The sequence below is a fragment of the Podarcis bocagei genome, assembly GCF_964188305.1.
Source record: "Podarcis bocagei genome assembly, chromosome: 1".
In the NCBI taxonomy this organism is placed as follows: domain Eukaryota; kingdom Metazoa; phylum Chordata; class Lepidosauria; order Squamata; family Lacertidae; genus Podarcis; species Podarcis bocagei.
The window spans coordinates 117197345-117222432 of record NC_138125.1 but is presented as its reverse complement, the minus strand read 5'-3'; the positions used below and the strand labels follow the sequence as shown (position 1 = coordinate 117222432).

The following is a 25088-nucleotide window of genomic DNA, read 5'->3' as shown; positions in this document are numbered from 1 at the left end:
AGGCAGTGATCCATGAAGGTGAAAACCTCCATAGGACCATTTAATACTTGTTTCAGCAAAACAACACACACAGTTCAACTTTGTCAAACTATTTTCTTTTGCACTCAGAACTGCTCAGCTGCAGTGTTTCTCGTTCAACGACAAAACTGCATTTCAGCACAGCAAACATTTTAAAGCACAGAACCTTATTTATTCCATTCTGAGGGGATGTTAGGAGTATGAAGGAAAACCAACAATGTTAGTGACCAAAATTTGCTTTACATTCGTACCTTGGTTCTCAAATGGAATCCGTTCTGGAAGTCCTTTCAAAAACAAAGGCACAGCTTCAGATTGGCTGCAGGAGCCATGGAAGCCGCGTCAGACGTTCAGCTTCAAAAAACAGTTTGCAAACCGGAACAGTCCCTTCTGGGTTTGCGGCATTCAGGAGCCACAACATTCGAGAACTAAGCTGTTTGAAAACCAAGGAATGACTGTACTATAAATACTAGAATCATCACTATCATTCTCTGGAAGAAATGGCTTTACAGTGGTACCTAGGGTTACATACGCTTCAGGTTACAGACTCCGCTTACCCAGAAATATTACCTTGGGTTAAGAACTTTGCTTCAGGGTGAGAACAGAAATTGGGCTCTGGCGGCGTGGCAGCAGTGGGAGGCCCCATTAGCTAAAGTGGTGCTTCAGGTTAAGAACAGTTTCAGGTTAAGAACGGCCCTCCGGAACGAATTAAGTATGTAACCAGAGGTACCACTGTAATTGCATTTTAGCTGATCTGCTATGCATTATCCAGTATACTATACGATTAGTTACGTCAATATCTGAATGAGGGGGGTGGGGAAAGATGCTTATTCCAGAAATAGGAAAGAAAAGAAAAAAGGAATTAGGAAGACTTACTGTCTGGCTTTCAGGAAAATCCATCTTCAGCAATTTATGAGCACATTCTTCAAAGTCTAAACTGTAAAAGGGAGGGGGGAATTTGTCTCCAGAACCACAGCAGCTTAAAACATTTCTATGCTGACAACAGTATTTTCTGCATTAGAAAGCCTAAATATTGTGTGCCTGAAACAGACTTTGTTGAATACCCAAGCAATACTGGGTTCAGCTAGTCTTCCAGGCTGAGAATTAAATCGGCTGTCCTTCAGTGTTTTGGGGTGTGAGAATCCAAAATCTCCCTCCATTTCACTCATCAGACATAATCCCAACAATCATCATTGCTCCATGGACGTTAGATCTAATGGATGCTAACATGTGCACAGTTGCAAGAAGTTCATTAAAAAGAAAACTGTATTGATCAGTACTGTTACAGATGGCAACTGAAAGTCCACCACAGCATAAAAAAATTAAAATCTGTTATTTTATTTAAAAAAGTATAAAGAATGCAGCAGACTTTTAATCTTTTTCAGTGTTGAAAAAAATGTATTTTAGCCATTTCACATTTTTATATGAACTATGTCCAAAATCAATAATTTTCAGACAGTTTAAAAACAAGGTGACTCCCATTCGTGAGTCATGGTTGCTATAACATCATGTTAAACAGAAAGCAGAAAGTCTAGCAATTAAACAAATGAGAACATGACGTCCTTCTTTGTAAAATCTTAAAATGTTGTTTCAGAATGTCCTCCCACAGAAAGTATTAATATTTGATATTTGATGAAAGGGGGACACTATAAACATCCTGTTAATTAACAATGTTTCCTTACACTAAGCAAACCTTTTTCCTTCTCTCCCTCTTACACACAGACAGACAGAAAGACAGACAGACATAACACTAAATCATCGTTTAGTACGAGGTGGAGGAGCCTGAAAGGGCTTGAGCAAAGCACCCCATTAATATTTCTCTCTCCACACCTTCACCCCCAAATCCCATGGGACTAGAAAGAGAACTTTGCCAGAGTTAGTTTCATTTTTAAAGGAATCCTGAGCATTAAGTCAAACTAGGGAGGCCTGGTTCGAAACAAACTCTGGCTACTTTAAAAAGCCAGCTTCATAACCCAAGATTTGAAATTGGATAATGACTAGTACTAGTTCTAAAGCAGGGTTTGAATGCAAGCCAAGACACACTTCTTTAAAAAGGGAACTAAACTCTGACTGGGTTCTCTTCTCAACTGGGTGGGAGAAGGAGATGCTTCAAACAGGCTTGTTTGGGGTCATCAGCATAGCGCTAAACCATGGTTCTGCTTTATGTGTGAACAAAGCCATACCATTTAAACCAGACCATCTCAGTTTTCACCTAGAGATTCATTATAGCAGCATCTATAGCAATGAGAAATACATTATTCTAAAGATTTAGCTCTAAGAATTCTGCCTCACATGAGCATCTATAACAGGGTGGTCTAATGTGTGGCCCAAGGGCTTTGACAGGGTTCTAGAGTCCTCCCTCTCCCAAAGCCTAGTTAGCTCTTTCCCAGCCTTGGGAAGGAGGTGGGAGAGCACTAGAGCTCTGCCAGAGCCTCGTGTCTCCTTCACAAATCCCAGTGCCTCACTTACAGGGCTTTGGGAAGGTAGCACAAAGGCTGGGAGGGGGCCTGCCAAATTTTGGCCTCGCCCCATTCCCGGACGCGACAAAGCCCATGGGTTTCATTTCGAAGGACTCTTGCAGCCCCCTTGGTATGAAAAGTTGGGCCGCTCTGATCTAAAACTTGCTAGCTTCCAAAAAGTATTTGCAATCATAGTGCAAGGGAGCCACATTTCAAACAAAAATTATGTTTCATTTTACCTTGACTGAATTGCTAGGTAAATGGTTCGTCGGAAGGAGACCAAGTTGATTTCTGTTTTATCATGGATAGTCACTTTTTGCCCTTGAAGATTCAGAGCAGGGGAGAGAGAGAGAGAGAGACAGACAGACATAGGTTTCATGGTTAAAAAAAATCTGGAATGGTTGATTACTTCAAAGACTGCTAATATACCATTGAGTATACAAATGCAAATAAACTATTTGTGAAGGAATAAACAGCAGTATTTATTTAATTTCAAGTTAAAGAAGAAAGCATTGAAATTCCACAGCACAATAGGCAACCTGACTTAGTGTCCCCTCACAGCCACAACTGGGCAACGTACTGATACGCCATCCAAAATCGGTTTGAAATCTACATTGTGATAACTGTTTTGTAATATTTGACACGGCAATATGTCACGAATCACGATGTGTGTGCGTGCTATGTAAAAAAATTCCAAGATGGGAAAAACTGTGAAGCCGGTCATCGCTTCTCTCATGATTCCTTCTGCCCCGTTGCTCTGTACCGTAAAGTAAGTTATCAGTTTTAGACCCCTTAAGCAGTAGCAGTTGCCAGAACATTATCCCGTTCGCCTCTACGTAGTTACATCCTTATTTCAGACATCGTGATATATCATCAGTATATCACAATGTTTAGCTGATGATGTTGAAAACCAGGAATCACCCAGCCCTGCTCACAGCACAACAAAGGCATATCAAACCTATCAGTGTCCTCGTGCATGGAAACCAACCTAATACTCCTTAATGAGCCTTGCTTCATTAATTTCAAAAAGGAGCTGTGATTTAGGAATGTAAATCTGGTTTCATATTGAGATTAATGGTTAAAACCCTTGACAGTTTGGGAGGGCGGGGGGAGGAGAGAGAGAGAGAGAAGCGATAATTCTCCTGTACTGGTAATAATTCCATGGTTTAGGCCTACAAACAGAGCTGTATATCTGGCTGGTCATGCAGGAACCAAGACCTAAACTAGCTGCTCTGAAATGAATTAATGCCCTACTGTTTATGGGGATGGATTTCAGATTTTCCATACAAGCAATGCAAGTAATGGCAGGGTGCTGTAATTGCCATCTTTTCATTTGAAAGCAAAAGTTTATTTTCCTTTCCCAACAGTCCTACTGAAGAGACAGCGCACTCAGGAAGAGTCTGAAAATGCTAAAGACCTGTCTCAAAGTTTGTTTGTAAACTCAATCCAGCCTCTCTCTGCTTGCAACAACTTCAGTTTATCAGCTTGTTGGCTAACATGCGATATGCTGCTTCTCACATTTCCAGAGTAACAAAGACTGAGCGTTTAAGGAAACCAGGAAGAGACTCAGAGGAATCCCAAGGAGGCATGAAATACATCCACGCTTGGGAGGAAAGGAAAAAGACAAAGACACACACACACGAAAATAAAAACACCTTGTAGAAATAGTGTTAAGAATTATACAAAGAATTAACCTGCACCGGGAAACAGGAGGGGGGACAGGAAACTCTGCTACAATTCAAGACAAAAACCCCACAAAATGTGTATAATTTCATTATGACAACACAGACAAATGGTAAAAAACAAAAAACCCAACCACTGATATTTGAAGGACATCAAAGGCTGGAACAAAAACCCACACAGGTAGCTCTGAATACCCAGGGAAGCATTGGATTTGGGCTTATTCAAACACCAGTGCCTCACATCAAATAGCAAACCACTTTTGAAGATGACAGGACTTTCAAAATGCAGATTGTGACATGGAACAGGAATCTGTTGGCTAAGTTAAAAAAAAAAATACCTCCCACTGGACTTTCTAGGTCCAAATTTAAGCAAACAACAACTGGATTGAAAGATTTCATGAAGATAAAATATTGGAAATGCCCTGATTTAATAATAGTAATAATAATTTTATTATTTATATCCCACTCATCTGCCATTTAGAAGGGTAAGGTCAACTAAATAATGTACTATGAATACAGTCCTCTAAATTCAGCCTTGCTATTGCTACCAACCCAAAATGCAAATAGTGTCTGGCAGAGGCTATGGGACATGCACTATTTGCATCACAGCCAAAGAAGTTGCACTGGAGTAAATAGAAGCAACATTTTAATATTAACTAAAATCAGTTTCCTGTTTGTCGCGCTAACTTCCACAGTAGTGAGGAGTGCATAAAACTGTTTCTTTAAATTGCAGCTTTACCTTCTTCGTCCTCCTCCTCCTTATCATCATCCTCTTCCTCCTCCTCTTCACTGCTTGCAGCATCCTGACCACTTTCTGAGTCACTGTCACCTTCGTCAAGAATTTCTACAAAAGAGAAAAAAACACGTTTAAGTGAACACCAATACCAGGCTGGGTTGGTTAGAGGGGCTAGTCTGTATCAGAAACTCGTGTATATGGAAGAAGATGCTTCAACATCAAAACAGGAAACATTGCAGTCTTGCTCAGTTGCCTGAGAGTAAGTCCCACTGAACTCAATGGAGCCTACAACTGAGCAGACATGCACAGGATTGCATAGCAGGTTTCCCAGAAAACCACAGGAATTAGAATTTTAGATACAAAAGACTGGAGTGCTAGGACATGATAATAAGGGTTCGCTGAGGGGTGTGGGAAGCAGCAACTCCCCACTTGTGGGTGACCGCACATGTAGGAACCCGGAGGCAGGGAAGAGAGCTGCAAAGTCCTTGTGGCTTGTGGGGAGACTCGCCAGAGCCCAAAGAGGACATCCTCTTTGGGCTCCGGGGAGGGTTTACTCGCGAGCCATAGGCTTTGTTGAGGCTGCTTGGCCTCCCCGCCTAACAGCTGACAGCTCTCCATCCCTGCATTAGAACAGTTGTGCAAACTCAAATTAGCTAGGCGTACATACCTTTCTTCAGAGTTTGGTACTTCTCTTCATTCTCCATAAAATCTGGATCCATCTTGAACACATCTTCACAGAAACAGAAAAACAAGTTACCAAAATTATAGCAGAGCCATTTTTTTAAAAAACAAAACAACAAAAAATTCAGACTGAAAAGTTCATTCCAACATTCCTTATTCATACTTACTAAGAACATCTTCTGGATTATAGTCATCTTCCAAAGGCAGCATATGGGTAAACTGATCCTCTTCTTCCACAAGATCCAGTCCATCTGGAATTATCGGGTGATCTTTGAACCCGTCTTTACGCACAGCAAACATGACTTCAATCATGTACTGAACTCGCTTGTCGGTTTCAGATTCATGCAGGACATGGCGAAGGCGGTCAAAGATAGCTGGGGGGGGGGGGAGAAAAAAACGGAGGTGAATCCAATTCCTACAAAACTAATGGTCAGGAAGGAAATAAAGCAGCAATAAATACATACCGTTAACACCCCTAGGAGACACTTCAGTCAATTTGAGGCCGCATTCCTTTAGGAAGCCAATTGCTACTTCAATGCTGTCATCTGTCGGTCTCTCCAAAAGCAATGTGAGCATTTCCAAGCATAAAACCTCGTGAGCCTTAGCAGGAAGAAGATAACAACACAAATACCTTTTTTGTTTTAACAAAATAATTTCCTTGACTGCATGTATCTGACATATGTACTCAACAAAACAAGCGCAGCACCATTTCAGAGAAAGGCACTACAAGTTCAGCGTCCTAAAAGGAGCTTTGGATGTGCTTCTTAAAGGTCAGCCCTCCAGTTTAGGCTACAAAACTTACTGCTCAAAGTCAATCCCCACTTGGTATATGGGTGTGCCTGAAATAGTTCTCTATATAAGCATTGTCCAACCTGCTGCCCCATCATCATCATCATCATCATCATCATTATAGCATTATTATTATTATTCTGCATATAATTATTAAAACTTATTGGTCACTTGTTTTTTACAAAAGTAACTCAAAACGATGTACAACAATAATTAAATAACATGTACATTAGAAACAACATAAAACCCAAAATTTCTAGGTGTTGTTGGGAATATGACCGTCATCATTCACCAAGATGATGGTGGATCAACCACTTAGAAGCCATCTTAGCAATTGGGTGGCATATAAATTAACGAATAACATAATATAGGCCAGTGTTTCCCAAACTTTTTTGGGCAAAGGCACACTTGTTTGATGAAAAAAATCTCGAGGCACACCACCATTACAGCCCCGTGACGTCAGCGCGCAACGTCACGCCGGGAGGGACGCACGAAAGTGTAAGTTTCAATTTTTTTCCCTCCCCCTTGCCGGGGAACCTCCAAGCTTTGGGGGTGGGGGGGGGGAGGAGGCAGCAAAGCGAGGCAGGAAGGAGAGCGCGGCTTGGCTGGGTGAGCTTTGGCAGGGAATGAGAGCCGCGAGGCGGGCGCTGCGGACGGAGGCGCTGCCCGCCGAGCTCGCAGGCAGCCAGGCAGGCAGACGGCGAGAGCCCCGCGCTGGGCGGCCTCTCCTCGCCGCCCCGCCTCTCGCCGCCCGACTCGCCCGCCTCCCTCCAGGCAACATCTCGCGGCACACCAGGCAACATCTCGCGGCACACTAGTGTGCCGCGGAACAGTGGTTGGGAAACACTGATATAGGCACCCCCCCATGTTTATGTGGGGGTTATGTTCTGAGGCACGTGCGAGTCGGTGAAATAACATATAATTGAAAAGCCAGTTAAAAAGTCTGCAAACACCCCATTCTGCCCTTTCAGTGACATCATGTTGTTTCCGGGTCACTTCTGGGTTTGGTGCAATACGCAGTCACTCACATATTGAACATGCATAAGCGGCCTGTAATCCCTGACCACTAGTTAAGCTGGCCACGGCTGATGTGACCTGGGAAGGTCTGCCCTAGAGGAAACGTTAGCAAGTAATATTTAGCAAGAGCCATAGTACAATGAATTGGGGGTTGTTAATTTTTTATATTTTGCTTTTGTAGTTCTATTTTCTATTTAAAGTGCTTTCTTATTTATTTACTGAAAGCTGCCCAGATAGCCTCACGCTATGGGGGAGGAATGCAAATGCCATAAACATATTTGTTGACAAAATCCCATCACAAACCCTTGCAATGTTAAAAGCCAAAATCCCTGCAAATATATTATCAGTAGTACAGAGCATCTTACCACATTCTGATTCATAAGATGTGCCACAAACTTGGAAGCTGTCAGGCAAAGTTGCTGCAAAACAAAATGAAAGGCTAGTGATAAGTCCATTTCATAGGTATTACTGCAAGTGATATGTCTATTAGCATGGCTTTGAATCCCAAACTGCCCCAGAGGTTCTATGTGACTTGCACAAATCATTTAAAGGGTTTTCTCTTGCTGGCATTATTCTTATTACTATTATTTGGGGCAGGTGAGAAAGGAGATGTGCCTGCAGCCCCTCTTCTTCCTCAGGAAGGCTACAACTTTCGCCAGAAACATGCATCTGATGACTATTTGTCTTCCTCCAAACATAGGATTACTTTGGAGTGAACAGGTGACGAAGATTAAATGGAAGTAGGTCGTTTCAGGATATTTGCCATGCAGTGAGCTCAGACAACAAGCTTTGCGGAAGCTGCAAATAATGTATCTTGCTGCAGATGAGAGCTCAGGAAACTTTTAGATGATCTGGCACTATTGGATTCTCATTACTTAGGAGATCAAGTCCAATATCATTTTTTGATGTAGAAATGATGCTACACAGAGTACTTCCCTAGTCACACAATAACGTTGTTAAGGTGGAATCATTTTAACTCAATCTAGCCCTATTTCAGAAAACTGCTTTTTTGGGGGGTGGGGGACTGGCTATCAGGATGAAGTCAACTGCAGTCTCATTTTGTAGGGGTGTTTTCACAAACCATTTTTACTAGATGGGCATATAAGGGAAAGCTATGGTTAAAATATTGTTTTTAGCTGTCATTTACTCCCTCGAAATGTTTTCTAGAACAACTATGTAAGATAATGTACAGCAGGAGGAAGTTACAAACGCTCTATATTGCAGATACGTACAATTCAAATGCAAACCTGTTGTAGACAGAAACTACTTATTGTAAGAGATGTGGAAACAGTTTGAAAGAGGGATTATAACTTTTGATACCAATATCCACCCCACTGTTACCTCACGGAATTACAGAACTTTCTGTATAACTTCTTCTGGAAAATGCTGATCGGAGGGGCTGTTTCGAAGCCCATTGTAATAAGAACACTGTTCTGCTTACTATTTTTCCATTTTAAATTCTTTATTTTTCAAACCAACAAGTTCAAACCAACCTTAGGGTTCAGCAGCTTCTTACTCCATCTCTACACTGAACGTATTTGGACTTACTCTGAATGTTAAATTTAAGGAATTTATAATTTAAAATGTAATAAATATAGAAAAGAGGGGGAAAAATTGTGCTAAGTTATATCGAATGGGTTGAATGCAGGAAAGAACTCTGTTCTCCCCATAACAGACCCTGGCTCTCTCACTAAACACCCCCCAAGAGTCTATTTTGTGCAAGTGTTACTGCCTTTCTGTTAGCACAAGAAACCTTTCGATCCAAGCCATTAAATATTATGTTCTTAAAGCAGTAAAGTTAACTCAGAATTAATAAGAAAATAAGTACTACTTATATCACATTTCCCCAATTTTTTTCCTATTTATTCTCTCCCCCACTCCCAGTACCCGCTTTCTCCCCATGGCCTCAAAATTTTCAGACATTTTATGACTTTCAGCTCTCCTGATACCCACATAATTTGTACTCAAATCCTAAATACACTAACGCAGAAATAAATCTCAGTGAACACAATGACACTTCCCCAAAACAGTACTCAGGCTATAAGCAAGAGAGAAGCACAATAAATCTTACCCTATCACCTGCGTGGTAATAATACATACCTTATCATTTCTTCTATATCCTTTGCGAAAATTTAAAATGAGCCTCTTGAGAATCAGTTCTCCAATATTTGGAAACTTTGAATTGATGATTGCTACAACCGCTGCATAAACATGAGTGAAGATAGGTGAAGCACTCTGGGCTTGCAAAATAGATCTTGAGAGCAATCCCCTATGAATGAAAATACAGACGTGCTGAAGCAGCTTTACCAAAAATTACAAAAACTATGTGATTTATACAGTAGCATTTATCCCAGTAGCTTGAGGGATGGCCGGTGACTTTTCTAGATTGCATTATTCTGGAACTCAATTCCACCAACATGGAACCGCCATCCACAGCTAGATCATGCTCACTTATACATAAACATAATTTTATTTGCTTGCCACCTTTCCACAGTTCAAACCACGCTCACGGCAGCTTGCAACATGAAAAGAAAAATACATAACAACCTAATGAAAGGGGTTTTAAATAAAGACTAAAACATAAAAAAATACACAAACAGAACGATTTCAATATAAATCACAACAAGATCTAAAATAAAGATACAAAAACCCAACAACAACCCTGCCCCCAAGACAACACCTTCAAACAACACTCCAACCTGAGAGGCTGTTTAGCAGCCACAGCTTTTGTAGCTGGAGTCAGTCCGCGCCCCACCCTCCCAGGCTAGGTGGAAAAAGGCCTGCAAGGCAGGGAGCAGGTCTCCCAGCCCATATGCTTTTGGGTTTCCATCTTCTTTCCTGCTCCACTATCCCCCAATACATGTCTGTATTAAAATTAGCCTTTCAAAAGCTCAGATGTTATTCTGTGACTAGGCCAGATTAATCTACAATCATGTTTCAAGAAGCAACAGTTGATGAAAAAAATCACTGCTAAAAAGCAAAAAACAACAACAAAAAACCCCCTCTCATACACAAATCCTAATCAGTGACAAGTAAACATTATTGGAAATATTCCCAAATCACTGGAGAACTACACTCTCATTATTCAAGTGTGCATTAATGTTTCCATTTAACAGATTAAGTTTCGTTTCACAATCTACTGCTTTTTTTCAAAGAATACAGACCTAGGTAAAACCAGCTGCAGCACTATTACTGTAAAAACATCATCATTGCTCTACTGGAGAAAATTGCTATAAAATTGTTTAAAAATATAGGCAGGAAAGAGCCCAAATTATTACCTGTGGGCCTTTAAGGAAACAATAACACAATCCTGCTGTATGGATCCATTAGAAAAATGGCACAGCTACAGCACACACACAAAATGTCTTCTCAAAGAAACATGATATCTGAAAACCAGTGGTGTGTTAAATGTTAAAGATGCAAGAGTCAATTAATTACAGCAAATATAATTTGTTCCCCAAGTAAAGCACATTTTCAGGACGGTAGATATTTACCAAGCCACTGACATCCTGCAGAAAAATGTTTGCTGACAATCTATGTTTTAATCACCGTACTTAGGCAATCTGTCAGGAGAAAATCTTCCTGGATTAGGAGTTCATTTGATGCCACTGTTTACTCCTCTACAGAAGGAGTAACTGCGACTGAACAGTCACTTTCCCGTGCCTCTAATCATGACTTAAGAAGAGAGTGGGAGCCCAAATGGCCAAACGCTTCACTACGGGAGCAAACGTTATACGGAACATGGGTCTTATTTCCATTTGATTGCCATTTTCTGGAAAAATCAGTGGAAGGGCTCTTGAGAACAAGAGGCGGCCAATTTAATCATAAGTCCTACTTTTCAGACGACTGAACTCTACAAGTATTGGTTTGTATTCCACTCTTCCTCCAAGGAACCCAGGGCAACAAACAGGACAGTCTGAGAATGACTAGACCAAGGTTACCTAAGGAGTTTCACGGCTGAGCAGAGAATTCTCTTTGTTCACTGGTCAACACTCAAGCCACTACACTAGATTTATAAAATTTATAGTTCACACCAACTGGTCCCTCAATCTACAGTGATCCAGGAGCAGTCAGCAGGCCAGCACTGCTGGCTTATATCGAAGGAAAACCCAAACAGTTTAACACAGTAAACTTTGCAATGCATGGCACACTTAAATGGTAATGCTTTGCATGCAGAAAGCCCCAGTTCATTCTTGACATCTTCACGTTTCTTTCTTTTTGTAAAATATAATGTAGCCAAAACAGTAACGGTTCCTACCCTAGGCGCTCTAGTGACCACAAACTATGCTCATTACCATGGATCAGAAAACTCCCTCAACCTCTCTTACTACCAAGGAAATATAATGAATAGAGCGAGAACCTACCTAAGTGAAGCTGAAATTAAAAACCCTACATATACACCAAGTATTACCACCCCACCCTTCTCTCTTCCCCCCAACTTTATTCTGTATACGACATTAACGTCTCACTTCAAATGTAAAAGAAAGATTCTACAACCTGAAAAAGAGACAAGGCATGCACTTTTGTAAACCAAGAAAATATTTAATAACTTATTTTTCTTAAAAAAAATAACTATAACAAGATGAAAACTTATTTCCTAAAGTTTTGCAGCAAAATTCTCAATTAGAAAAAAAGCAAAATCTTTTAAAAATAATAATTATGCAACACACAAATAGAAATCACTTGGTACGTTTGCTTCGGAAAACCTGGTTTCAACCATACATCAAATTTTTCATGAGTGAAAAAGCCTCTAAAAACAAATATGATCAAAACCTTCTAAGTTCAAAAGGACTTACTCCCTGGTAAGTCTGCATAGGATTATACTTTGATCATTCTGCAAACCCTCAACAAGTCATTCATATTTAAAATGAAAATCCTAACATGACTCAAACAGCAGCTGACCAAGAGAGTATCAGACTACTTCTAACAAGTGACTTGAGACAATCAATAACTCTCAGATGAGCAGAAGACTACATATCAAGAACGTGATGCTTACCTCCCTCTGACAATATTTTCCTGAAGAAGCTCATGGATAATATTCTCAATATTTGAAACGTTCACCTTGTTGACGAGACCATTGATGGATTTCTTCAGCGCTTCCCAACTCATCCTTTGATATGCTAAACTGTTTTCAAAACAAATCATTGATAAAAATCAAGAGAACAAGAAAGGAATGTATTTGCTTGTTCAGGTAGAATACCAAATATGCAATAGCACTTTTCAGTTAGCGTATTGCAAGAATGGTGTGCAAAAATAAATATCCACCTGCCTCCTTTCACTTCAATTTTACCAGAATAAATGATTTTCAGAATAGTTACACCACCGAATAGTGATCTGTCTTTTGCAATAATCAGAATAAGAAAACCATGACAAGAGACAACCAGAAAGGGCAACTTTTCCCATTTTCATGTCACCCCAGTGTGCCTCACACATATGGTTGGCATGTTCCAGAACAAATCAGGACTCCCAGCAGCTAGGATAGCTCAGTCGGTAGAGAATGAGACTCTTAACCTCAGGATTGTGGGTTCGAGCCCCGCAAGGGGCAAAAGATTCCTGAGATCCAGGGGGTTGGTCCCTTCCAACTCAACAGTCTATGATTCTATGAACTCTATTTAAGGCTTTGGTTTTATTCTCATGTGACGAACGCCAGAACCTAAAGCATTTGTCATTTATTTCGTAACATTTCCACACCGCTCGATTGTAATAAAACCTCAAAGCCATTTACAAAAATAATAAAACAATAACGTATCAGCAAAAAATAATTTCCGACAAACATTTAAAACATTCAATTTGTATCAACAATATGCTAAAACAAGATTAAAACATGTAACAGCTTCTATATGTCTGGATAGGCTTGATTAAACAGAACTATTTTTAGCAGGTACCAAAAAGTAAAGTCAAAAGTTCCAAAGAATGAGCAATTTTGAGATACACAGAGGATAACTGTGACTTTAAAGATGAATGGGAACCCTTTACAAAGTATTTGAAGACGCAACAAAGTGAACTGGACTCCTTGGCTGGCTTTGAATAAACATTCACAAACTTTTTATTGATAATAATCAGCTAAATAGTTTGAGGATCTATACAACTTTGTAACATGCAGAAAACAGCATTTCTAGAGAAATCAAGGACTGGAACTGAGGGAAGTCGGGGGTGGGGGTGTAGGGAGGGGGGGAGGGAGGAAAAATGGGGGGAGGGAAATAAGGATGATATGTTTCTGGATAATATGTTTTGTTTTAATTTTGAATAAAAAAATTGTTTTTAAAAAAGGAGATACACAGGTTTGTTTTGGGGTTATCTGAAACTCCTAAGGTGACTTCGAAATAAAGTTAAACCGTCTTAACATTTCACACTTCAGAGGCCAAAAAGGTCCCTCTCAGCACACAACAAACATCTCTGCCGCCACTCAGGCTAACTTGCAGCTGGGTTACCACCCTGCTCTCTCCGCACCTTCTTGAGGGCTGGATCCAAAGTTAGTCAGAAGGTAAAGTCCAGTCAAAGGCAACTATGGGGTGCGGCACTCATCTTGCTTTCAGGCTGAGGGAGCCAGCGTTTGTCCACAGGTCATGTGGCTAGCCATGACTTAACCGCTTCTGGCGCAACAAAACACCGTGACAGAAACCAGAGCGCACGGAAATGCCATTTACCTCCCCACCGCAGCAGTACCTATTTATCTATTTGCACTGGCATGCTTTAAAACTGCTAGGTTGGCAGGAGCTGGGACAGAGCAACGGGAGCTCACCCTGTCACAGGGATTCGAACTTTTAATCGACAAGCTCAAGAGGCTCAGTGGTTTAGACCACAGCGCCACCCTTGTCAGAGTAAACTCACTGAAGTGACTGGGTCATTACTCATTTCAATAGGTCTGCTCAGCAAGTCTGCAGCCAACCTTGCCATCTCAGTTCTGTCTCTTCCCTCTAAGATGGCAGCTCCTGGTTAGCCAATTTCTACAAGTTTCTTGGGCAGGGCCGGTTAAAAATTCCCCAGTCGACAGCTGAGCAGTATCTTTATTAGGACCAACCAGAATGTCACAAAATTATGGCAAACTTTTTAATTCTGAACTTTTCAATGGGCATGATGTTGCACCAAAGGGGTATGTATGTATATGTGTGTCAGAGAGACAAGGAGGAAGTACTAAATCTTATACTGTTTTGTTTTTCTCCCCACCTTTAAATAATATCTTGCCCAATACTATTCATCAGTTAAGCACAAATGTGAAATGTGTTTGTTTGACCCACCTATTTTTATCAGTGATTTGTGCTTGCATCATCCGAAGCTTGGCTGGAGGAATGTAGGCACCCCCAGTGCGGGTGAGAATTGGATCCAAATCCTCTTTCTTCTTCTTTGGAGGGGGTTCCTCATGAGAAAGAGAGCCCTGTGGTGTTGCTCTCTCAGCCGCATTTCTTCTGTCGGGCGAAGGGGATCTTCGGTACTTTCTCCAGTCAGACTCCCTCTCTCTTTCATGCCTCTCTCTCCCACTAATAGACAGAAAATTCCAAAGATTTATTAAGTACAGAAACAGCTGACAATCACATACATTAGTATGTAACATGCTGTAGCTTTAATTTTGTTTATAAATCACGTTAGAGAACAGAAGCAACCAACTGCAACCTGAACATTTTAGTGTTTGTTTTTAGCAGCTCCAGACATTCACCTTGACTCAGTGTATTTGTCTCCATAACGTCCCCTTTCGGAATGTTTTTGGTCAGATCTCCTGTAATCTGAATGAGTTCTGCCTTGCGGTGACTGAGACCTTTGACGTTCCATGTGCCTATGCATAGATTGAGAGCAAAAGTTAGCAGCTATTTAAAAACAAAGTCTCCCCCCTACACACATTGTTGTATCTATGGACACCACACAGCTTTTGAAGCTAGAGGCTGGAGCCAGCACTAGGACTCCTGCTAGTACAAAGGGTTTCCCAGCAACTCTTCTCCCTTGCACGCCATCCTCAAACTGGTTCAAACTTACTTTCTCTCCAAAAATTATTTTCCTGTTGCGATACTGATCTTTGTTTTCATTGGTTAAAACAGAGGACACGTGATACTTATTCCCCAAAAGTCTGAAACCCAAATACTGCTATTGTTTTAATTCGGTTCAGAGCTTTTATAATAATAGGAAAATACTTCTCCCCACACCCATGTTGCTGTTTCTATCAAATGTTAGCTACATAGCTAATCATAAAAAAATGTTAATACCTGTCTTCTGGAGAGGAACTTCTCCGGCGAAGATTGTAATCTTCCTTCCTTTCATAACTAGAACCAGACTTTAAATACAAAATAAATTAGATATTTCAAGGATGAGAAGTACCAGCCAGAATGCTAAGAACAGTATTTCATTTATTTCTAACAGTATTTTCAAACCCTCTTCTCTTAAAGATGCTTGGAGAAACAAAACCATTTCATTCATTATATGAAATATCAAGTTATAGGTGCACAACTTATGTTGATGGGAGAGAATTCCAAAGTACTGGTCCCATTAAAGTAAAAGCCTTAGTTTACATAGAAACTAAATGAATGTGTATGCAACTTCCAGTCACTTAACAAAACTTTTCCAACTGCAGCTCCTTGCACACCCCAATAAAGCTGCTCCAGACAACTGGTAGTAGTAGTAATAATAATAATAATAATAATAATAATAATAATAATTTATTATTTATACCCCGCCCATCTGGCTGGGCCTCCCCAGCCACTCTGGGCGGCTTCCATAAAAACCAAAAATAGAGTAAAATATCACACGTTAAAAACTTCCCTGAACAGGGCTGCCTTAAGATGTCTTCTGAATGTCAGAAGTGAATGCTCTGAAGGGGGATTTGCTGCCAGACAATGGGCTTCAGTTTGAAAATTAAAAAAGGCAACTCCTTCCATTATAAGAAAAAGCCCTTTTCACTCAGATAGAAGGCTTCTTGGATTCTAGCCACTGTATTTTCTTAAAAAGTGGTGCAATGCAGGACACAGCAACTCCAGCTGTGATGCCACCAGCATTTTATGCAAGCTGTTTCTGTATATCACCAAAGGACAGCATCCAACCAAGTAGTTTCTCAGAACAGATTTAGGGGACGCACAGCGAGTAAAGAGGGAAGATAGATTCTGTTGCAGAGTCAGAAGTCCTTGAAGGAACAGAACTACTTCACGGAGTACTGCCCTACTCCCCTTCACACCCAGGTATTTGTCAGTATTTGATATCAACTCAATTCTCACAATTCACTAAGTCCCAAACAGAAAAGGTGGCATCCAATTGAGAAAATGAGTCCTTTAACAGAACAGGGTAGAAAGGCCATTATTTGTGAAACCCTCTTACCCCTGCATCTGTATACCATCCACAAAATGCTATATCCATATTAGACATGCAAAATGTCGTTTTTATATTACACAAAGAGCAACAAAGAGATAAGACACTTAATGGCTAGCTTTTGTTCATACGATACATGCTTTCACAGGCTCAAACTGTTTCACTTATGCCTGCTTACCTACAGAGTGATGGGGAAAATATTCACACCACTATGTGTGAAAGTAGAATGTGTATTGACCACATATACATGTAGCTCTTCTATGAGGAAAGAGTCACAGCTCATTCGCAGAGCACATGCTTTGGATGCAAAAGGTCCACCAGGTTCAATTCTGGTATCCATGTAGGGTTGAGAAAGCTGTCAATCAACATGGACAATTCTTTACTGCATGTTCTGACCTGGTACAGAACAACTTTTCCTATTTTACATGGAAGCTAACGACCAATATATGTTACTACTATGGTTCTTCTGCCATCTATCTCTGGAAAGCAGGAGTTACCATCACCAGCTAAAAAGGTAAAAGTAAAGGACCCCTGGATAGTTAAGTCCAGTTGAGTTTGACTATGAGGTGCAGTGCTCATCTCGCTTTAGGCAGAGGGAGCTGGCGTTTGTTCACAGACAACTTTCCGGATCATGTGGCCAGCATGACTAAACCGCTTCTGGTGCAATGGGACTCCATGACGGAAGCCAGAGCGCACAGAAATGCTGTTTACCTTCCCACCACAGCGGTACCTATTTATCTGTTTGCACTGGTGTGCTTAAGCTGGGACAGAGCAACTGGAGCTCACCTCGTCACATGGATTCGAACCGCCAACCTTCTGATCAGCAAGTCCAAGAGGCTTAGTGGTTTAGGCCACAGCACCACCATGCAGAATAGGTGATGTGGACTCACTGAAAAGTGTCTTGTCTGAGAATGCCCCCAAATCCTGGAGCCAGCATAGAGCATACTCTTTAAAATACTTACATTTATCTGTGTTACTCCACTCTTCATTTTTTCTGTCAATCCACTTCAAGCTCCGAATTACTAATATCAATGTACAAAAATCAATATGAGGAAATCCTGTTATTCTTCCAGAAAAAATAGTTCATCTAGAAAAGGGAAAAAAGATGCGACTTTCTGAAATTGCTCTTTCTTAAAAAGAGCACTTTGAAAATAAAGCAGACCTGAACAAGCTAATATTTCTATTAACAAAGATTAAATCACCTGGTTTGTACAACAAATGAATTTGGTTAGTGTCTTTCTGAAGCTAGTACAGTACCATCACTTTGTAGTTTTGTAAGTTAAGTATCTGAACAATTATAGGGTGTAATTAACCTACAGGAAAGTAAGACAACGAAGATGCAGATTACGCCACTTGTCAGCCACTATCGCCATATGCTACAGGTATCTCTAAAACAGGGCGGTTGTTAATATCATGACTAGAACTAAAGCTGTACTTCTTTGGTCCATTTACAAGCCGCCCTTCTGTGAAAAAAGAAGCAGCAGCAGCAGCCTAGGGCAACATACAGCCTGAAATAACAAGTGCAATAAAACATTGTTTTGTTTTGTTGATCAAGTGGCATATAGATCCTGCAAAAGAATAAGCAGCTGCAAAAGCCTCCAGTAAAATCAGTAAAGTTTATATGTGTGTGTGTGTGTGTGTGTGTGTGTGTGAACTCTAGGTTTCCCGAGGTGGGGCTGGTGGTGACATATGTGGAAATACAAAGGTGTGTACCTCAAGTGGGGGCCCCCATAACCATCCAGATGCTGGCAGGCCACCAAACCCCACCGTCCCAAAAAGGGGAGATGGGGGGGGTGCGAGCCCGCCAGTACGGGGAGCACGAGTTGGCAGCTGGTTTTTGCCCTTGAAGGGAGAGAAGCCGGTTGACACAACCCCACAAGGCATTGTGGCAGGGTGACAAGGCAGCCAGCTGGCAATCCCCACAAGGCGCCAGGACCCGGCCTCGTTGGGCACGTTCACGTGTGAACGCGGGCCCACACGCGTGTCGTAGAAGAGCCGCCCCGCCAGGAGTCGGAGGAGAAGCGAAGGAGCCGGGCCTTCCGCCCTTACCCAATCGAAGGCCAGGAAGAGCGGCGGCCGAGAGGAACGCGCCATCCTTCCCCCCCCCCTCGCCGTTCCCGCGATAAATCGGAGGGGGGGGATGGAACGGAGCAGAACCGAAGATTCTAAGGGGAGGGGTGTGAGAGGAGAAGTCTACCCTCCCTCCCGCCCCGCTCCCCTTCCTTAAAACTTACCTCTGCCTCACGGGTTCCACCATAACATGCGCCCATATAGGGCCACGACGTCACTTCCTCTGCCTCGCGGGCCTGGCCCGAGCGAGACTTCCGGGCGCGCGGGTGAGGCGGGGAGGAGCCGTTGGGCTTCTTTCTCCTCCTCTTGGGATATCTATATCTAGCTATCTATTTATCTATCTATCTATGAACGTTTAGTTAGAGCGGTACCCGTTTTATGAGGAGATATTCCGGCCCCGCGCGGGAACCTTTGGGGAGGGGGGGGAGGCGGGCGCTGACGTCACCAAGTCGGCTGTTAACAGCGAAGGTGGATCTTCTCGAGCGGCTCTTAATGAAGCTACAGTTCCCGGCATCCTTTGCCGGCGGCGTCGGCCACGTTTCCCAGCATTCCTTGGGGCGTTGCACCTGTCAAGTTGTACGAATCCGCGAGGGTGCCATTGTGCCCACAGGTGTGGCAACCCCAGACTTAAGACCCATGATATGCTCTACAGGGCTTATTCTCATTTAAGCGTCAATTCCCATTTAAGCATAATTCTTAGGTTAGCAGCCTGTGACTTTGCCTCAGAGACAATGGTAAACATGGCAAAGCGCTGGGCTTCAAAAGTATGTTAAGTCAGTGTTAAGACTTTATTTTTGTTCCATTTATATTTCATACTTTAAAGTAAAAAAAAAAAAAAGGTTGCCATCTTAACATTTTGCAACCAGGCTCGCCGGGAGGGGGAGGACCCGTAGCCCCAAAAGCCCCATGTCTAATCTGAACTGCAGATAATAATCAACAGAAATAACAAGAATAATAAAAGAATGATAACTATCCTTTCAATGAGCTGTTTTTCGAACAAGTTGTTTGTGCTGAATATGCTGGGGTTGCTAATTAGCATTTTTATTTAAACACAGTGAGTTGTTGATGAAATTGCCCCAATTCAACAGCCTGGCAGAAGCGCTGTTTTAACACCTATCTCATAGGAGGAAATATAACAACCGTCTGCTTAGATGCTATAGCTATAACCCGTTTTGCTGATGATGCAGCAGGCTCTTTCACTACAAGAATGCTACCCTTTGCAGTTTCTTTCTGAAAGGCGAGACCAAATATGCTGTGGGTATATACAGAAAGCATCTGTAGAAACTGTCTATAGAAATCTGACTTAGAGAGGAAAAAGATTCATTTGCAAAATTATTTTGTGACAGCAGAATGCATAAATGTGCCTGTCCTATAGTTGTATTTCTCTGACCTCATATTTACCAGTACAAGCCCAGTTCACTTTACTGAAGTCAGCAGTGGCAAAACATTTCCTAGCACCTAGAAATGTGCAAGTTTTGCTTATCCACATATTTTAATAAGCTCTGGATTTGTTTTTCTAAAACCTACACAAAAATTCTGCTCAGCCATAGCGACTGATCTTTCAAGGACAAACCAAGGATGAAAGCCAAAAGCCACCTTTTCCACTTTTGCTATTTGCTAAAGGTCCTATTATTTCTGCTGTATTTTGTATTCTTTTCCTATGTAAAAACCTTACCTCCGTTGATTTTAAAAATCAAACGGGTGTTTCTTCAGGCTGAAAAATATACTAGAATAATATAGTGGGTGATATTCAGCAAAATATTTGTGTGAGCAGAATGATGTGTCCCCCACATCCCCAAATCTGCTCCAGAGGGTTGGGGGAATCCCCAGGACAGATTTAGGGTGATGTGGCGTGAAGAGAGCAGGTAAATACTCCATTATGCAAACAGAAATCTTTCTGCTTTCACAATGCAAGGTCTACTTAGTTCTGCTTTGTATAAAACCTAATTATTCCACAATATGCTATGGATAATTAAAAATATATCTCAGCACCTGCATTGTGAGAAATTGCAAGATGTGCACCGTATGGTGCCATATTAGTCAGATGCACACTCTGAGATCAGGGATGGGGAACCTGTGACCATAAGCTACAAGCAACACATCCAGTGGTCATGGATTATGGGAGTCCAACAATGTCTGGAGGACCACAAGCTCCCCATCTCTGATTTAGATGTTTGTGCGATAGAGACAAGGTGTATTTGTCTTGAATCTCAGTTTGAGGGAAAAGGTGGGATATAATGTAAATTAATAAATCAGCTTCTTAGTATGGGGATGGCCATCTGCATGTTGTATGTTCCGGTCAACTGTATAACCTCATAGTTATTCATAACTAAATGCTCCTGAATGCCTGTGGACAGAGTATATTCTTTATACTAATATTCTTTATTTATAGTCTACTGTTCCACTTGAAGACCTTTAAAATGGCTTGCAGTATTAAAAAACTCAGTGCTGCTCATTTAACTAGTCATGTTGACAGCTCCATTATCTAGTATCCAGATGAGAGCATTTGCCTTCCACTTACCTAGGTGACCTTAGCACGCAAGGCAACCAGGGAAACTGGAGCTCTCTGTGTGGTACAGTTGGCCTTGAGCTTCAGTCGTTTTCAGTGAGATGGTGTTTCAGAAGGAACAGGAAGTGCAAGTGTATTGTGCTTCCTGTTCCTCTGCACCTCCATCTTGATTTATATAGAATTGTCATAGGAGATGACCATATTCCAGGTATGGGGAACATATGATAATTCTGTTTCAGACAAAATAAAGATCCAGAGGAACAGGAAGCTCAACACACTTGCTGCTTCTTGGATTTTCTACAGTCCAGTGCTGTGTTTATTTGATATGAAAACAGTGTGCTCTGATGTATGATACATGCTTCTTCAGGGGATAACAGAAATGCATTAATATAGAATTTGCCATGTTAACCTATTTAAATCATGTTGTATTAACATGAGTTTGGCCCTACCACCTGGTACTGTGTCACGTCAAATCAAATATTCTGACAGAAGGACATAATCTTACTCAGAGCCAGATGTTTTCGGAACAGATTGAAAGGCAAACACCATTCTGTAACATAAAATGTACCATTCTGCTAGTTTGTGTCTTGGTTTTTAACTGTGATGCTTTAAGTAAATTTACTTAAAGTAAATTTGAAATGAAACAAAATGACTTTGTTCGTCCTTAATGAAACATCAGGTCACTCCCACAGGCTGGTGGAGCTGCAGTTAGATGGTTAATAGCTTACTTTTGAAATGGTGCCCTGGAATTAAAACAGGTTCCCATTTTATCTTCAATCCTTTGTGTCATTTAATCCCAATGTTTCTGACCTTTCTGCTGATTTTATACCAGAGTAGATCTGACTTATCAGGATAATGCCCTCACCCCTGATTTATGCTGATGTAACTGAATGCAGAATTGACTTGTGCATTTTTAAAAGGAAGAGAGTGCTTCTATGCAATTTTAAAATAGCATTGGCTGGCTGAATAACAACCTTCTATTCTAGCAGGGAAGTTACAGCTATTCTAGCAGGGAAGTTACAGCTCTCTGTGAAATGGGAAGTCGCATATGCCAGAGGGCAGTGACAGGGAATGCGATAAAGACTGTAAATGAATAAACAAATATCAATAATTCTGCATAATGGGTTCAGTTTTGTTGAATTAAATGGGAGCTTATGAGCAAGCAGTGATGAGGCATAAAGGTCTCATGTGATAGTGTAAGAAGACTACTGGTCAGTCTCTACCAAGTATTGTGATGATGACAATGCTGCAGGAGAAATGGTTGTATTGTGCTGGTTCTTATGTAAGGAGCTTGTTCTGCTTTGGTGAGGGCAGCCATGGACCCCTATGCAGCAGCAACTTAAGAAGCATTAGAACAATCCAGGTTTGTCTGTACCAGTTTAGCGCTGCACCTTTGGGATGAATACTGACTGTCCAGCTTTTAGGGTGTTCAGTGAGCCAGATTTGCATGAGGCAACCTCAAGATACTGTATTTGAATAGAGCCAGTGCAGTTTGTTGGGTCCCTCATCCCTGAGAATTTAGGAACTTGGAGGATGAACAATGTTGTCACGTAAAAATCATGGTTACAGCTGGTGCTTGGTGACCTACTTGCAAATGATAATTTATTTTTCTTTCTAGATAACTCATAGTAAAGCTAATTATAGCTACTTATGCTTCCTTCCCATTGACTAACCTCATCAGTGGCTGGATTGAAAATCCCATATAAACTATGATCAGTTCTTGAAAGGAAGATTCACAATCAGTCACAACATACCATCCTGGGCTACTGTTATGTCCTTACGGTTTTTTCATGAGATTGTTTGTTCCTTTTTTCTCTGACGTTGGATTGGACAGCTTGGTAACACTGTATGTTTCTCTCTCACCCACACACCAAGCAGGAAATCCTTATTGGGAAATGAAATTGCTTCACTGATGGCCATATGGCCCTATATCTGTGGACACCTGTTCGCAGCATGGGGCAAGAAAAATGAATATTTCTTGCAGAGCAATTTTGGAGAACTCTAAACATTATCTGCATTTGCTGCCTTTAAACTAGGGAGCATTGCACTGTGGGGATGAGCATGAAGATTCAGGTAAAGGCAGTTAACCATTTTTGGTCTCTAACCTCACATGACTGTCTAGTTAATGTCCTGTCTGTTTTGATGATTCACTTGGTGGCTTGGAGTTAAATGTTTTGACAGCTGAAATATTACATGATCAATGAGGGCGGAGGAAGCAATATTTTTGACGCAACACAGCTGTTTTCAGATTTGAATGAGCTTGCCTCAGTTCAAGAGAAATCCAAGCTGATAGTTTGAGCCCAAATTATGTCAGGACGGTGAAGGTTGCACTTAAGGTTCTACCAACTATAGTTGAAATAGCTGTATTTTCATCTGGAAAGGGCATGTGGAATGGGAAAAACTTTACCTGTTGGTTTTCTGCTCATTCTGTCCTGCCAGGATTCAAAGAATTGTAGAGTTGAAAAGGAACCATGAGGGCCATCTAGTTCAATCCCCTGCAGAACAGGAATATTTCGCCCAACGTGGGGCTCAAACCTACAACCCTGACAAAGGTGGCCACCAGACCTGCTCCCCACAAATCAGATGTCTGCAAAGCAGTCTCAGCTGTGTCATGTCTGTTCCCTGTCTGTATATTCATTCACTTTCAAAAGACCCTGCTGTACAGTCTGAAAGCAAAGCTACAGAGGATAAGGCTATCAGTAGCTACCAGTCATTGATGGCATATATATTGCCTCTGAATGCCAGTTGCTGTGGAACACAAGCCGGACAACACATTGGTAGATAATCTCTATTGCTTGCAGAAGGTCTCAGCTTCAATTCCTGGAATCCCCAGATTAAAGAACCCTGCCTGAAGCTCAGAGGAGGTGCTGCTGGTCAGTGTAGACAGTACTGAGTTAGATGGGCCAATGGTTTGACTCAATAGAAATCAGTATCTTATGTCACTATATGGCATTGTGGTTGGCCATTGTGGGAGCAGAATGCTGGACTAGATGGGTCTTTGGTTTGATCCAGCAGGGAGTCGAACGGGACCATTAAAATTCACTGCAAAGTGCAGATTTCTAAAGTGGTCTGCCTTGTCTCCAATCAGTGCCTATAATTTATTTGATTCTGCATCTTGATTGCCACTGAAGCGCAAGCAATTTTCCCACTACTTCAGAGACATTATAGATTATGCTTTTCATCTGCCCTTGCAAAGAAATTGCACAGAACATGGAAAAATACAAACAACAAATCCCACCACGGATTCTTAGAAGTTTAGCGAGAATGTATTAAACGAGTACTTTTTCAAATGAGGTTTAAAAGTTGATTAAAAGTAATCTCTGTCTCCCCCCCCCACCATAAAACCTTTAAAGAGTAAACAATATATGTACAAAAGGGTAACCCATAGATATTTTCTATCTTTAAGTAATGAGTTCTGATATTACTTGTCATTGCCTAGGAATGATATCATCCAAAAATTTGTTTGAAATCCAAATCCTGAAAATTCTTCCTAAATTGCTTAAGAAGATGAAATATAATTTCAAGCTTCCTTACAGGCACATATGCAAGCACCCAGGACAGATTGGATGTTTGTCAGTTCCTTTATACAGAGTAACATGAGCAACTCTAGGGACGCAGCCGCATGGAAGAAATAGATCATGCTTGACCTGGTGCACTGCTTTCTGTGCCTGCACACAACAATTCAACAACGATTCTATTTTCAGTGGTCAAAGAAGCAATACAGAACGATAAGATACGTTGGTACGGATATTTCCAAATCTGAAATACAGTGGTACCTCGCAAGACGAATGCCTCGCAAGACAAAAAACTCGCTAGACGAAAGGTTTTTCCGTTTTCGATTT

The 25088-nt window shown here is 41.3% G+C and overlaps 1 protein-coding gene across 4 annotated transcripts in view; it reads right to left on the bottom strand.

Annotated features, from left to right (window-relative positions):
• The window catches only part of CWC22 (CWC22 spliceosome associated protein homolog), a 121828-nt gene that overhangs the window by 15372 nt on the left and 81368 nt on the right, over positions 1 to 25088 (bottom strand). Inside the window, exons 1-14 of one of the 4 annotated variants that reach the window (XM_081210895.1) lie at positions 18902 to 19459; positions 17630 to 17754; positions 15575 to 15642; positions 15034 to 15150; positions 14618 to 14857; positions 12376 to 12504; positions 9480 to 9648; positions 7745 to 7798; positions 6038 to 6173; positions 5741 to 5947; positions 5560 to 5622; positions 4896 to 5000; positions 2714 to 2795; positions 892 to 952 (exon numbers count right to left, since the gene is read on the bottom strand). In XM_081210895.1, the coding sequence (XP_081067021.1) occupies positions 892 to 952; positions 2714 to 2795; positions 4896 to 5000; positions 5560 to 5622; positions 5741 to 5947; positions 6038 to 6173; positions 7745 to 7798; positions 9480 to 9648; positions 12376 to 12504; positions 14618 to 14857; positions 15034 to 15150; positions 15575 to 15642; positions 17630 to 17656 (1458 nt within the window). In that variant the 5' untranslated portion in view covers positions 17657 to 17754; positions 18902 to 19459. Of the gene's footprint in view, positions 1 to 891; positions 953 to 2713; positions 2796 to 4895; positions 5001 to 5559; positions 5623 to 5740; positions 5948 to 6037; positions 6174 to 7744; positions 7799 to 9479; positions 9649 to 12375; positions 12505 to 14617; positions 14858 to 15033; positions 15151 to 15574; positions 15643 to 17629; positions 17755 to 17869; positions 17888 to 18716; positions 18833 to 18901; positions 19460 to 25088 lie in introns of those variants that run through there. The other 3 variants (XM_081210896.1, XM_081210897.1, XM_081210898.1) reach the window with 3 other exon arrangements.